At 43.8% G+C, this 15,738-nt stretch overlaps 1 protein-coding gene across 1 annotated transcript in view; it reads left to right on the top strand.

Moving 5' to 3' along the window:
• Positions 1–15,738, top strand: part of SMARCD3 (SWI/SNF related, matrix associated, actin dependent regulator of chromatin, subfamily d, member 3) — a 59,290-nt gene that overhangs the window by 35,715 nt on the left and 7,837 nt on the right. The window contains exons 9-10 of the mRNA XM_015852799.2: positions 405–502; positions 9,355–9,490. Of these exons, the coding sequence (XP_015708285.1) occupies positions 405–502; positions 9,355–9,490 (234 nt within the window). The remainder of the gene's footprint in view (positions 1–404; positions 503–9,354; positions 9,491–15,738) is intronic.

The raw sequence follows: 15,738 nt of genomic DNA, 5'->3' as shown, positions 1-15,738 counted from the left end.
TTTTCAGAGTGCATCACAGTTTCCAGTTCCTCCTGCTTGTTACTCAGGCTCCGTGCATTAGTATAAAGGCACTTCAGCCGGGCTGTCCGTCTCACCACCTTCATAAGCGATCCAGGATCCGCTAGAACAGTGGCATCCCCAGCATCCCCCTGCCCTACTCCCTCCTTTTGCACTCTGCAAAATATGGGCTATCATTATCTTACCTGACTTTGTTTTTCTGTAGCTTCCAGAATACCCTTACTTTGAAAGTTTTTAAGGGGAAGGTTTGCAAGCAAAGTGTAACATCTGGCATTTGGCAGAACTGTAGCTTGCAGAATGCCATTACTTTTGAGCCAGTGGTTTATTTTCTTCCTTAACTACAAATTAGATTTTGGACAAGGTTAACAGACTTCTTTGTATTCCAGATTTTTGACTGTCCACGGCTAAAGTTTTCTGAAATTCCTCAGAGACTGACTAACCTGCTGCTGCCACCAGATCCTATCGTGATAAACCATATCATCAGGTAAGCTGGTCAGTCAGCTCAGCACTGTCATGTGCAAAACGTACATAAATACAGAAACAGCTACTGTAGCACAGACCAGAATTCAGGTTTTCTGACATCCTAGTCAGTGCCTTGGACTTCATGAGTTAATTCTCTTTGACATTCTGGTCTATATAATAATGAATTATTTTCGGTGGAGTGGCACCATTTCTATAGGACAGTGCAAATCTTCTCACTCTTTTTATCCATACTGAAGTAATGTTAAGAGTTGACCAGATTTCTTTCCTAATGGGAGAAGAACAAATTTGAATCCACTGGTGGGAAAAAAAGGGGTTGTAATATCATGGACATTCATTCTAACCATGCAATTATTATGTAAAATGTGGAACAGTGTAATGGTTTCAAATACAGTGGCCAGTCCCTGCATGTTTGGATGGGATTGGATCAGCCGGTATGGGTGCTAGTCCTACTCTAAGAATATAAGCTATTCAGGGAATTTCTAAGGAGTTAATCTAAAGAATGCCAACATTTAGAGAAGGTTATTACAGCCAGGGCAATGAGCTTCCTGGAATCCTTGCCAAAAGAGGCATATTTTGGGCATGGTTAATATACAGCTTTACGTATATGTAGGGCACATCCAGCACATTCCATATTTAAGTGACAACTTGGGAGGGGGGGAAGAGATTCTTGAGGACTGCAAACTTGCTGTTGGCTATTTCAGTCTTTTCTAATTCCTTTGTAGTCTTAATCAAAACTTGGAGTATTTAAATGTTACCATTAACTGAGTTTAGGAAATTGATTTCCTACAGAATATTGACAACAAATGTTCCTGAATATGTGATGTATATATCACATATTTATATATGTGATAAGAAATTTTAAAGTTACAAAGGCTGTAAAAATAAAACTTGTTTTTCAGTTCATTTGACTGCATAAAACAGAGTACTCTAGAAGTGGCTTTTGACCACTGTATTAGTTGATAACTGTGTATATGCTGTCACTGAAGATGATTTTGACCTGTTTGATGAAGCAAAAAGAGAAAGCTGTGGTCATTAGAGGCACGCAGTCATTATCTAGGGGAAAAAAAAAAAAAAAGACAAGGAATTAACTGACACTTTTTGGAGACATGGCAAAGAAGTCCTGGGGGCAAGATCATTTCTTTCAGCTGTAAGGATGGAGGATGCTGTTTATAGTAGTATTCTCTGACATATTGTGTGCACCACACAGACCTGGGCAGTATTATGCTATAGTGAGATAAGGCTGTGCATAGGGGAAGTATTAATTTACTGATAAGGGGAGATAGAAAGTTTGTTGGAGGGGTAATGTAATGTTTGTAGTCTCGGGCAAAAAAAATAATAAAAAAAAAAATCTGGAAGTTTGGCACTGAATTTAATGAGAATAAGTAGACTTAGATTACTAAAAACACAGAATAAAGTAGGGTAGAAGCTAACATTGGTCATCTAAGGCTTCCCCACTACAAACTCAAATCAGATTCAAATCATATCAGGTTTATCCTGGCTTTGTCCAGTTTGTCTTTGAACAGAGTCTCACAGACCCTTTCTCCTGTTCCACTATGTTAAATTGATAACAGTGAATGTGGTCAATCACGGAAACAATTTGTCAGCCACTACCAGAGATTTTTAATTGCTGGTAATTTTAAATATATATGCTCTTCAGATTAATCCTTAGGCCTATCTTGTACAAGAGGTTCACCTAGATTAGTTATTCATTTTAGGTTTTTAGGATGTACACAGAGGTGAAAACAGGAGCTATTCTAATCTCACTGTAGCATTTTAGAACTGATGCAAATCATCCCCACTTTTTGAGATAGAAAGCAACAAAAGAATAAAGAAAAAGAATAAATTAAGTATAAATAAACAGAAAGCTTATAATCTGAGTAAATACTTTTATATTGTATGTATCCTGAAAGATGCCATAAAAAAATATGTAGCACATAATAGTTTCTGAACTATGCAAAACTGAGTGCATCAGATTTAAAACTCACAGAAGTAAAATCTTACATAAGCCTAAACTGGAACTGGAGCCATTCTTCTTTGTTGTTGTCATATCTGAAATTAGAGGTAGCATTTTCCATTTCTGCAAAGAAGCAAGCCATCTCTTACCCTATTTAACAGTATACAAATATACTACCAAGTCTAGTTCTCCAATATTCTTGTATCATAAACTTGTTTGATGTTTATTTATCTCTTTAATTACAATCATGACATATACAAAAATTTTAAAAGTTTCATCCATCAAGTCAGTATCCCAACTCTCTTGTTCAGGGCTGGACGAACCCAACTCTGGCAGCTTCTCTGGGTAGGCATGTTTTTCAGCCTCCTATTGTCCTTGTGGGTCACTGTGAGCCTTAACTCTGCAATGTCACATCTTTCTAGTCCTGTGCCCAGAAATCCAGATGCACGAGTGTGGCATGACAGGGAATAGCTTCCTTCCTTTCTGGAGCTGCTTTCTACTCTGTTGATAAGCATCTGTGCCAGTACATAAGATTATCCTGTCCCACGAGCAGAACTGTTTACTGATGTTGAACTGCCATGCTGTTTGTGCAGCCTGTCAAGATCCCTCTCAAAAGCCCTTCTCCTACAACTCTAACCCAGGTTTAGGAGTCTGAGAAGCCTGAGGATTCTCTTACCAGGAGAAATGGAGGTGAAAACAGCATTGAACACCTTGTTCTTTTTCACATCTTCTATCACTGAATCCCCTGACCTACTAAGCGGCAGACCTTAGATTGAATTTTCCTTTGTCTTCCTTCTGCTGCTGATTCACTTGTAAAATGCCATAGCATCACAGAATGGTTGAGATTAGGAGAGAGATACCCCTGGAAGTGATCTTCCAACCCCCTCCCAGCTGAAGCAGGGGGAGCCCTGAAAGTGGATTTCCCAGATGGCCACTGTGGCTTTTGAAGATTTCCAAAGAGGGAAAGTCCACAACCTCTATGAGGAATTTGTGCCAGTGTTCAGTTACCCTCACAATGAAGAAGGGTTTCCTGATGTTCAGGGAGAAAACTTTGTGTCCTCTTTTGTGTCTGTTGTCTCTTGTCCTGATACTGAACTCTCCATTGAGAAAAGCCTGGTTCCATCTTCTTTGCATCCTCCCTGCAGATATTTTCAGACATTTATGAGATCCTGTAAAGGATGATCGTGACACATCCCCCGATCTTTCTCTTATCCAGACTGAACATCCCCAGCTCTCTCAGCTTCTCCTTGTTGGATAGGTGCTTCAGTCACTTTATCATGGCCTGTCACTGGACTCTCTCCAGTATGTCCACATCTTTCTTCCACAGAATAGATACTTCTGCCTCTTTCTTCCTCCTAACGTACTTCTATCACCTCTCTCCACCTGCTGGCATCACTTCTCCCAATACAAATCACAGAATCACAGAATCACAGAATTGTAGGGGTTGGAAGGGACCTCTAGAGATCATCGAGTCCAACCCCCCTGCCAAAGCAGGCTCCCTACACCATGTCACACAGGAAGGCATCCAGGCGGGTCTTAAATATCTCCAGAGAAGGAGACTCCACCACCTCCCTGGGCAGCCTGTTCCAGTGCTCCGTCACCCTCACTGTAAAGAAGTTCTTGCGCACATTTGTGCGGAACTTCCTATGCTGTACTTTCATTCCATTACCCTTAGTCCTATCCCCACGCACTACTGAAAAGAGACCAGACTCACCACTATGGCTCCCACACCTCAGGTATTTATAAACCTGGATCAAGTCCCCTCTCAGCCTTCTTTTCTCAAGGCTAAACAGACCCAGTTCCCTAAGTCTCTCCTCATAGGGGAGATGCTCCAGACCCTTCACCATCTTAGTGGCCCTCCGCTGGACTCTTTCCAAGAGATCCCTGTCTTTTTTGTACTGGGGAGCCCAGAACTGGACACAGTATTCCAGATGAGGCCTCACCAGGGCAGAGTAGAGGGGGAGGATCACCTCCTTCGACCTGCTGGACACGCTCTTTTTAATACACCCCAGTATGCTATTGGCTTTTTTGGCTACAAGGGCACACTGCTGGCTCATGGTTAATCTGTCGTCCACCAGGACACCCAGGTCCCTCTCAGCAGAGCTCCTCTCCAAGACTTCCTGCTCCCAAAACTCTAGAAAACTCAGTTCCTGAGATGAGTTTTGATTTTGTGGTTTGTTTTTTTTTCAGTACCTGCAGCAGGTGCACACAATGTAGACATTTCAAAAAAGTGTTCAGAAGCCAGCTTTTTTATATTACAAACAATGACTGAACTTTATCAGTGACTTGGTTGAAAAACAGACTTCTAATTAAGAAACTTTAGACCTCAACAAATTAGGTATAAAGTTCGGATATGGCAAGCCAAAGAATTATGCTGTCATTTAACAAGTTAAAGATGAAAAAATAAATAAGATTCGTTCAAATGTGCTAGAAATAGGCCTATTAGAATAATTTAAACTGAGAAATTATTAAGAAGGTTTAAAGAAACTGTTCTTCAAAGTCTTCCACTTAAAGTTAGATCGTGAAACTAGAATTCATTATTTTGATCAGTTTTAACTTAGAGGTTAGGGAAGGTCCCTTACCTATGCAGTATGCATTGTAGAGAGCAGATGGAAAAAATGTATCTGGGAAACTTTATCACCATTAGATGTCAAATAGAAAGAAAGGTAAAATGCAAAATAGATTAATAGTTGCTAATGGTTTTTCATGCAGAAATTGCTTAACTATCAACTGCAATGTGTTACTTATTAACGAAATCTCCGTCAGTGCCAGAGGAGTGATAAGTAACTAATGTGGTGCCAAAAAAGCATACCAAGATCAGTCTTGGATACTGGAAGCCAATTTATACTAACTATAAGAAAGCCGAGTTAACAGATGTGTGATAAATATGTTATATCTGGGAAAAATCAGTATACCTTCTGTGACAGGAAGGCATGACTGGTTGCATTTTTAGAAGAATTTATCAGGCATCTGGATAAGGGTGATTTGCTTTATAATAGAATTAAGAAATTAGAATAGTTCAGTTGGAGAGACTTAGAAAGATTTTAATCCAACTGCCTGACCACTTTACAGCTAACCAGAAATAAAAGCATATTAATGAGGGCATTATTCAAATGACAGACACGGGACATCAGTGTCCTCACTAGGAAGCCCATTCCAGTCTTTAACCACCTTGACAGTGAAGAAAATTTTCCAGTCATAGATTCATATAATTGCTCAGGTTGGAAAAGACCTTAAAGATCATCAACTCCAACCGCAGCCTAACCATACTGCCCTAACTCTAACAAGCCTCTGCTAAATCATGTCCCTGAGTACCACATCCAAATGGTTTTTATACACATTCAGGGATGGTGTCTCAACCACCTCCCTGGGGAGCCCATTCCAGTGCTTAGCAATCCTTTCTGTAAAGAAGGTTTTCCTGATATCCAAGCTTACCCTGGTGCAACTTGAGGCCATTCCACCTCATCCTGTCATCAGTAAGAAAAGACCAACCCCGCTCTGCTGCAGTCACCTTTCAGGTACTGGAAGAGAGTAATAAGGTGTCCAATCAGACTCCTCTTTCCTTGATTGAACACAGAATCACAGAATCACCAAGGTTGGAAGATCATCCAGTCCAACCATCCACCTGTCGCCATTAATTCTCACGAGACCATGTTGCTCAACACAATGTCCAAACATTCTTTGAGCATCTCCAGGGTGACTCCACCACCTCTCCAGGCAGCCCATTCCACTGCCTGATTACTCTTTCAGAGAAGTAGTATTTCCGAATGTCCAGCCTGAACCTCCCGTGGTGCAGCTTGAAGCCATTCAATCTAGACCTATCACCAGTTACATGAGGGAAGAGGCCGACTCCCAGCTCGCAACAACCTCCCTTCAGGTAGTTATAGAGAGCAGTAATGTCTTCCCTGAGCCTCTGCTTCTCCAGACTGAACAATCCCAGCTCCCTCAGCTGTTCCTCATAAGGGCTGTGCTACAGATCTCTCACCACCTTTGTTGCCCTTCTTTGAACACAGCCCCGGTTCCTTCAGTTCCTCCTCATAGGGCATGTTCTCCAAGCCCTTCCCCAGCCTTGCTGCCCTTCTTTGGACTGGCTCCAGAACCTCAATGTCCTTTCTGTACTAAGGTGCCCAAAACTGAACACAGTACTTGAGGTGAGGCCTCACCAGTGCCAAGTACAGGGGCAGGATGACTTCCCTACTCCTGCTCACCTCACCATTCCTGATCCAAGCCAGGATGCCATTGGCCTTCATGGCCAACTGGGCACACTGCTGGCTTATATTCAGCCAACTGACCATCAGTACACCAAGGTTCCTTCCTGTCAGGCAGCTTTCCAGACACTCCTCCTTAAGCCTGTAGGGTTGCCTGGGGTTGTTTTGACCAAAATGCAGGACCTGACACTTGTAACTCATACAGTTTACCCTGGCCCATCGATCCAGCCTATCCAGGTCCCTCTGTAGTGCCTTTCTCTCCTCTGGCAGGTCAGCACTCCCTCCCAGCTCAGCGTTGTCTATAAACTTACTGAGGGTGCACTCAATCCCCTCACCAAGATCATTAGTAAAAATGTTAAATAGAAGCGGCCCCAGTACTGAGCCCTGAGTGAGAAGTACTGGGAGTACTGACCCCTACTGAGAAGGGGCCCAGTGACTGGCCACCAGACTGATTTAACTCCACTGACCACAACTATTTGGTCCTGGCCATCCAGACGGTGTTTCACTCAGTGGAGTATATACACATCCAAATCGTGGGCAACCAGCTTCTCCACAAGGATGTTGTGGGGGACAGTGTCAAAGGCTTTACTGAAGTCCAGGTAGACCACATTGACAGCCTTACCTTCATCCACTGAGCAGGTCACCTTGTCATAGAATGAAATCACGTTTGTCAGACAGGATCTACCATTCATACACCCATGCTGGCTAGACACGATCCTCTGGTTGATCTTTAATTGGTCCATGATGGCTCCTGAGATTATCTGTTCCACAGCTTTCCCTTTCACCAAGGTGAGACTGATAGGTCTGTAGCAACCAGGATAATCTTTTTGGCCCTTTTTGAAGATGGGTGTCACATTTGGCAGTCTCTAGTCCACCAGCATATTTGTGGTTAGCCAGGAGATGTCTGTCTCCTAGTCTGAACCTGCCCTGGTGCAGCTTCGTGGCATTCTTGTGAATCCTATCCTGGAAAGCAGCTCTGCAGAGAAGTACCTGGGAGCCCTGGAAAACAGCAGCTTGACTGTGAACCATCAGTATGTTCTTGTGGCCAAGAAGACCATTGGTATCATGGGGTACATTAAAAAGAGCATGGCTAGCAGGACAAGGGAGGTAATCCTTCCTCTCTACACAGACCTGGTGATGCCTCATCTGGAGTACTTTGTCCTGTTCCCAGCTCCCCAGCACATCTAGCAAAGAGCCACATATGTGATGAAGGGTCTAGAACAAATCTTCTAGGAGGAAACACCAAGGAATCATCTGATTATCTGATTAATATTTATAATAACTTAAGTGTGGGAGCCAAGGACACATGGCCAACCTCTTTTCAGTGATCTGTGGGGATAAGATGAGGAGAAGTGGCCATAAACTGGAGCACAGGAAGTTCCACATCAATATGCGAAGGGGTGATAGAGCACTGGAACAGGCTGCCCAGGGAGGTTGTGGATTTTCCTTCTCTGGAGATATTCAAGAACTGCTTGGACACCTGCCTGTGCAGCCTGCTCTAAGGGGCCTGCTTTGCAGGGGGGCTGGACTAGATGATCTCCGGAGGTCCCTTCCAGACCCTACAATTGTGTGATTCCTGGTGATTCATCTTCCAATCTGCACTTGTTTGGCATTCCTCCATTCCAGATGCAGAAACCAGCATTTGTCCTTACTGAATTTAATGCAATTAACAATTGCTCAATTATCCAATCTATCTAGATCCCTCTGCAAGGTCTCTTGTCCCTCCAGGGAGTCAACAGCACCTCCCAGTTTAGTACTGTTACTGGAATTCCTGAGGATGCATTCAGCTCCTGATCAGAATCACTGATGAATGTGGTGAACAAGACTGACTTTAGAGTTGAGTCCTAGGGAACACTGCTAGTGACTGATTGCCAGTCAGACGTAGCCACACATAACTACAACTCTTTGAACTCTACCATTCAGCTACTTCATCAGCCAATGTGACCCTATTCAGGTAATGGTTAGAAAATTTGTTCAGAAGGATTTTGTGAGGGACCATATCAAAGACCTTAATAAAATCCAATAGGATTTCAACCTTAACCCACTGAGTGGGTGATGTGATTGTAGAAGTAGATCACATTACTGAGACAGGCTTTTCCCACTGTTAATCCACGCTGACTATGCCTGGTAACATCTTTGTTCTTTAAGTATCCTCTGATAGTACCCAGGAAACTCTTCTCTCTATTTTTTTTTTCATGTACTGAGATTAGATTTAGTTTATGTTGATTTTCTAGGTCTTCTCTCTTGACTTTCTTGTAAGTCATTATAACATTATTATTATTATTAATATTATTATTATCACATCCAGAATGGTAGTGTATGGTTCTGCTTACCCCAGACAGATGCAATGGAATAGAAACAATATTAAAATGTTATTTACAACTGAAAATTACTTTGCAGGCCAGAGTTATAACTGTTCTTAGAAAATGTTAGACAACTTAATGAAGACTGAGCATTAGTAGCTGTAAAGTTGATAGTTTGGACAAAACCTCAGACTCAAACGTCTGAATTCAAACTGATGAAAGATAAAACAATATGCTAGGATACACACACATATATAGGTAACCAGTTCTTAAACTCTTCTTACAGCATCTGCAACAGTCCTTTGCAGAAAATATATTCTGGTCTGGATAGGTATTTACTCTGATTCATTACAGCAGTTCTTACGATATTCTATTATCCTCTCTGTAGTGTTGACCCCAATGATCAGAAGAAGACGGCTTGTTATGACATAGATGTAGAAGTTGAAGACCCATTAAAGGGACAGATGAGTAGTTTTCTTCTCTCAACAGCTAACCAACAGGAGATTACAGCACTGGACAACAAGGTACTGGTTCAGGAGTAAAGTATCACATGGTATATATATATATTGTGTATCTTCCATGTGGCTTTGGTGCTACACATCAAAGAGAGTAATATGAGAAAGGGATTTCTCATTTGGATATGCTTTCAAGGGCTGAGTAAGTCACATGCAATAGAAATACAGTGAAGTAGATGGACCTTGATGTTAGGATTTGATTCAGGGCCTGATATCATTGTCAGAGTGATAGAAGCAGAGTTTCACAGGCAGTATAATGAATCCCCTGGCAGGTGGCATAAAGTGTGGGCCACTCTACATGTTGTAGAATTTCAGAACCCTCTGAACTATTTAGCAGATCTGTTGTGTTCTGTGGGAAACTAACATGGCTTGTTTACAGCTCAGAACACTTTAAAGCACATGAGGTGGATCAATTATGGTCTTCCAAGGTGTGTGTTAAGGGAATTAGTCTGGATCTGAATGGCTGAGAGAGACAAAGCAGCCACAGCTCCTTTACCTCAGATCCAACCAGCAACAGGGCTGAGCATGTATTCCTAGTAAGTGCACATAGATGCACGTGCATCCATATACACTACAAATACACATATTTACAGAGAGAAAATTAGAAAGAAAAATACTCAGCCACCATTGTTAAAGATAATAAAAAGTGTTTTTACAAATATATTAACAGCAAGAGGAGGACCAAGGAGAATCTCCACCCTTTATTGGATGTGGCAGGGAACATTGTCACTGAGGATGAGGAAATAAATGGCTGAGGTTCTCAGTGCTTTCTTTACTTATTTTTTTAATATCAGACCAGTTGTCCTCAGGATACTCAGTTTCCTGAGCTATAATGCAGGGATAAAGAGCAGAATAAACCCCTTGCAATTCAGTTAGTGACCTGCTGCTCCACCTGGGCTGTCAGAAGTCCATTTGGGCTGGATGGGATCCACCCAAGGGTACTGAAGGAGCTGGCAGAAGTGATTGCTAAGCTGCTTTCCATCATTTATCAGCAGTCCTGGTCAACCAGGAAGGTCTTGCTAATGTAATGCCCATTTACAAGAAGGGTCATAAGGAGGATCTGGGGGACTACAGGCCTGTCATCCTGATCTCAGTGCCAGGTAAGGTTATGGAGCAGATCATCTTGAGGGAGATCACATGGCATGTGTGGGACAACCAAGGGATCAGGCCTAGCCAGAATGTGTTCATGAAAGGCAGGTCCTGCTTGATGATCTTCATCTCCTTCTATGACCAGGTGATCCCCCTGATGAATGAGGAAAAGGCTCTTGATGTAGTCTAACCTAGAGTTCAGTAAAGCCTTTGACTCTGTCTCTGTTGTGGTTTAACCTGGCAAACAGATAAATATTACACAGCCTTTTGCTCACACTCCCTCCCCTCCCCAGTAGGATGGAGAGAGAGAATTGGAAAAAAAAAAAAAAAAAAAAAAAAAAAAGAACTGATAGGTTGAGATACTGTGAGATACTGGGGCAGAAAGGGAAGAGAGAATTAACAGTAATGATAATAATTGAATAATTTCATATATCTCTATACACAAAACAAGTGATGCACACACAAATAACTTGCAACCCATTGACTGATGCCTAGCTGGTCTCCCCCCAGCCAACTCTTCTCAGCTTTATCATTTTCTTACATTATGTATTATGGTATTTTTAAACTGAGACAGGGGAGATTTATGTTAGATATCAGGAGGATGTTTTTCACCCAGAGGGTGGTGATGCACTGGAACAAGTTGTCCAAGGAAGCTGTATCCACAGCCCCATCCCTGCAGGCATTCAAGGCCAGGATGGATGTGGCTCTGGGCGGCCTGGTTTGGTGGTTGGTGACCCTGCACATATCAGAGGGTTGGAACAAGCATTGTGGTCACTGTGGTCCTTTGCAACCTGTCCATTCTATGATTTTATGATTATGATTCTATGAATATCTCTTTGGCCAGCTGTCCTGGTTTTGTTCCCTCCCAGCTACTTGTGTTCCCCAGCCTCCTTGCTGGCAGAGCAGTATGAGAAGATGAAAAACTGAAATGTCCTTGGCTCTGTACAGCACTGCTCAGCAACAACTAGAAACATCTGTGTATTATCAACGTTGTTCTCCTGAAGCCAAAACACAGCATCATACCAGCCACTATGAAGAAAATCAACTCTTTCCCAGCTGAAACCAAGAAATTCTCCTACAGTATTCTGCTGGATAAGCTGGCAGCCTGTGGCTTGGACAGATACACTCTTTGCTGAGTAAAGAACTGGCTGGATGGCCAGGCCCAGAGAGTGGTGGTGAATGGAGTTAAATCCAGCTGGCAACTGGTAACAAGGTGTGTTCCCTAGGCATCTGTACTGGGGCCCATCCTGTTTAATATATTTATTGATGATCTGGATTAGTACATTGAGTACACCTTCAGTAAGTCTGCAGGTGACACCAAGTTCAAAGGAACTGTCGATTTGCCTGAGGCTAGGAAGGCCCTACAAAGGAATGATTATATGCTGGATCAGTGGACTGAGGCCAAAGGAATGAAGTTCAGCAAGACCAAGTGTTAGGTCCTTCAGTTTAGTTACAACAACCCCAAGCATCGTTACAAGCTTGGAGCAAAGTGGCTGGCAACCTGTACAGAGGAAAGTGACATGGGGGTGCTGGTTTACAGCCAGCTGAACACAAGTTAACAGTGTGCCCAAGTGTCCAAGAAGGCCGATGGCATCCTGGCTTGTATCAGAAATGGTGCAATCAGCAGGAGTAGAGAGGTGATCATCTCTGTTCTCAGCACTGGTGAGGCTGTACCTTGATACTGTGTAGGTAGATACAGTAGGATCGCAGGGGTTGGAAGGGACCTGAAGAAACCATTGAATCCAATACCCCTGCTGTAACAGGTACACCTCACAGGTGGGTATTCAGATGAGTCTTGAATCTCTGCACGGATGGAGACTCCACAACCACTATGGACAACCTGTTCCATTTATCCATCACCCTTATCTTAAAGAAGTTCTGTTTGTTAATACTGAACTTTCCTATGATCAAGTTTTAGGCCTTTAGGTCTTACTCCTTGTCCTTTTGCTACACACCATGGAGAAGAGCCTGGAATCATCCATTTGCCTTCCTCTTTCCTTTACAAACTGGTAAACATTAATTGGATCCCCTCTCAGTCTTCTTTTCCCCAGACTGAACAGACCCAGGTCACTCACCTTTTCCTCATAGGGGAGATGCTCCAGGCCCTTTATCATCCTTGTGGTTCTCTGCTGGACTCCTTCTAGGAAATTTCTGTCTTTTTTTAACTGGATAGCCCAGAACTGGGCACAGTAGTCTAAATGTGGCCTCACCAGGGCAGAGTAGAGGGGAGGGATCATCTTCCTCAACCTGCTGGCCACACTCTTTTTAATGCATCCCAGGATCCCATTGGCCTTCTTGGCCACAAGAGCACACTGCTGGCTCATGGCCAGCCTGTTGCCCACCAGGACCCTCAGGTCCTTCTCTGCAGAGCTCCTCTCCAGCAGGTCATCCCCTAACCTGTACTGATGCATGTAGTTATTCCTCCCCAAGTGTAAGACTCTATACTTAATTTTGTTAAACCTCATCAGGTTCTTTCCTGCCCAACTCTCCAGTCTGTCCAGCTCTTGCTGAACAGTACCACAGCCTTGAGGTCTGTCAGCCAATCCTCCCGGTGTTGTATCATCAGCGAATTTGCTGAGGGTTCACTCTATCTCTTCGTCCAGGTCATTGATGAAGATGCTGAGTAAGACTGGACCCAGCACTGACCCTGAGGAACACTGCTAGTTACAGACCTACAGCCAGACTCTTCACTGGTGATGACAACCTCCTGAGCTGCACCAGTCAGCCAGTTCTTGATTCACCTCAGTGTCTGCTCATCTATCCCACATTTTCTAAGTTTCATAACAAGGATGTTGTGGGAGATGCTGTCAAATGCCTTGCTGAAGTCAAAGTAGACAACATCCACTGCTCTCCCCCCATCTACCCAGCCAGTGATGACATCATAGAAGACTATCAGGTTGGTCAAGCATGATTTCTCTTTGGTGAATCCATGTTGACTACTCCTGATAAACTTCTCTTCCAATTGCTTGGAGATGGCATCCAGAACAAGTTGTTCCATCACCTTTCCAGGGACAGAGGTGAAGCTGACTGGCCTGTTGTTTCCTGGATCCTTCTTCTTGCTCTCTTTGAAGGCATGATGTCTGGAGTGATGTTGGCTATCCTTCAGTCTTCAGGCACTTCTCCCATTAACAAAGACCTTTCAAAGATGATAAAGAGTGGTTTAGCAATCACTTCTCGTTAGTTTTGAACCCCTCACTGCAAGAAAGACACTGAGGCCTTGGAGCACATTCAAAGAAGGGCAACAGAGCTGGTGGAGGATCTGAAATACAGGTCTTATGAGGAGTGGCTGAGGTTGGGAAGACCTCATTGCTCTCTCCAACTCTAGAAAGGAGGTTAGAGTGAGGTAGGGATAAGCCTCTGCTCCCAGTTAATAGCAATAGGATGATAAGTGATGACCTCAAAGTTTGCCAGAGGAGGTTCTGTTTGGATATTCTCTGAAAGAGTGGTCAGGCATTGGAACAGGCTGCCTGGGGAAGCGGTGGAGTCACTGTCCCTGAAGATGTTCAAGAACCATGGAGACGTGGCACATGGGGACATGGTTAGTGGGTATGGTGGGGATGGGTTGGGGTTGGACTTGAAGATCTCAGAGGATCTTCCACCATTAATGAGTCTATGATTCCATGTTATATACATGGCCAGCAACACAGATCAACAGAGGCAATTACGAAGAGCTCTTTTATGAACACAAAGATCATGAATGATCTCATTGCAGTCCCTCTCCAGCTGAGAAGAATGGAAGTCAGCTAGTGTGAATTTTCAGATTTGTTCCAGCAGACAGCTGGGCTTGTACACTGTCTTCTGGCTGTCTCTTGATCCAACTCTCCCCATTTGCTGATATTTGCCTAGTCATACAGAACCCCAGGCTGCACTCCAAATGATGATACAGGTAGCCTCACAACAGACAGATCTTTTGATAGACCAGGCAAAACAGGCAGCTGCTTAACACCTTCTGTGTCTACAGCAGCTATTCCAAAGGCCCATCGATACCCCTTAGGATCCTTAAAACGTCCCCTTCTGAGATAATCAGTACCAAGTATACAGGGAGCACCTGGGCCAGTCACAGTAGGATGTTTTTGTCAGACTTTACCAGTGAGGCCTCCAACACAGTCAACTCTTGGGAACCCCCAGTCACCCCAGAAGTATAAATTGATTTTGTCCCTTCGTGACTTGAGGGCATTAGAATGCACTGTGCACCAGTGGCTTATATTTCTGTGGTTCTGATGTGCCAGGCCATCTAATCCACCTCTCTTATGAGACAGGCTGAGAAAGTTGGAGCTCTTCAGCCTGGAGAAGAGAAGGCTTCCAGTACCAGGCTGAGAAAGTTGGAGCTCTTCAGCCTGGAGAAGAGAAGGCTTCCAGTACCAGGGCCTACAGAAAAGATGGGGAGGGACTTTTTAAAAGGGCAGGTAGTGACAGGATAAGGAGAAATGGCTTTAAACTGGAAGAGGTTAAATTTAGACTAGATATTAGGAAGAAATTCCTTACTGTGAGGGCAGTGAGGGACTGAAGCAGATTGCATAGTGGGGTTGTGGATGCCCACAAGGCCAGGCTGGATGGCCTGTCTGAGCAACCAGTCTAGTAGGAGGTGTCTCTGTCTATAGCAGGGGGGTTGGCCAAAGTCCTTCTCACAACAACCTCTCTGCAGGAATTGTAGAGTGCAGTGAGGTCTCCCCTGAGCCTCCTCTTCTCCAGACTAAACAGTCCCAGCTCCCTCAGCTGCTCCTCATAAGGCTTGCACTCCAGACACCTCATCAGTTTTGTTGCCCTCCTCTGGACACATTCCAGGGCCTCAGTGTCTTTCTTGTAGTGAGGGGCCCAAAACTGAACACAATACTTGAGGTGTGGCCTCATCACTGTTGAGTACAGTACCTCCCTGCTCCTGCTAGTCACACTATTTCTAATGCAGGCCAGGATGCCGTTGGCCTTCTTGGCCACCTGGGCACACTGTCAGCTCATGTTCAGAAAAGCATCGACCAACACCCCGAGGTCCCTTTCCTCTTCACAGTCATCCAGCCACTCAATCCCAAGCCTATAGCACTGCATGGGGTTACAGTGGCTAAAGTGCAGAACCTGGCACTTGCCATTGTTGAACCTCATCCCATTCACCTCAGCCCAGCGATCCAGCTTATCTAGATCCCTCTAAAGGGCCTTCCTACCCTCAGGCAGAT

Source organism: Coturnix japonica, chromosome 2 (assembly GCF_001577835.2).
Source record: "Coturnix japonica isolate 7356 chromosome 2, Coturnix japonica 2.1, whole genome shotgun sequence".
NCBI classification, from domain to species: Eukaryota; Metazoa; Chordata; class Aves; order Galliformes; family Phasianidae; genus Coturnix; species Coturnix japonica.
This window is presented reverse-complemented; position numbering and strand designations above follow the sequence as displayed.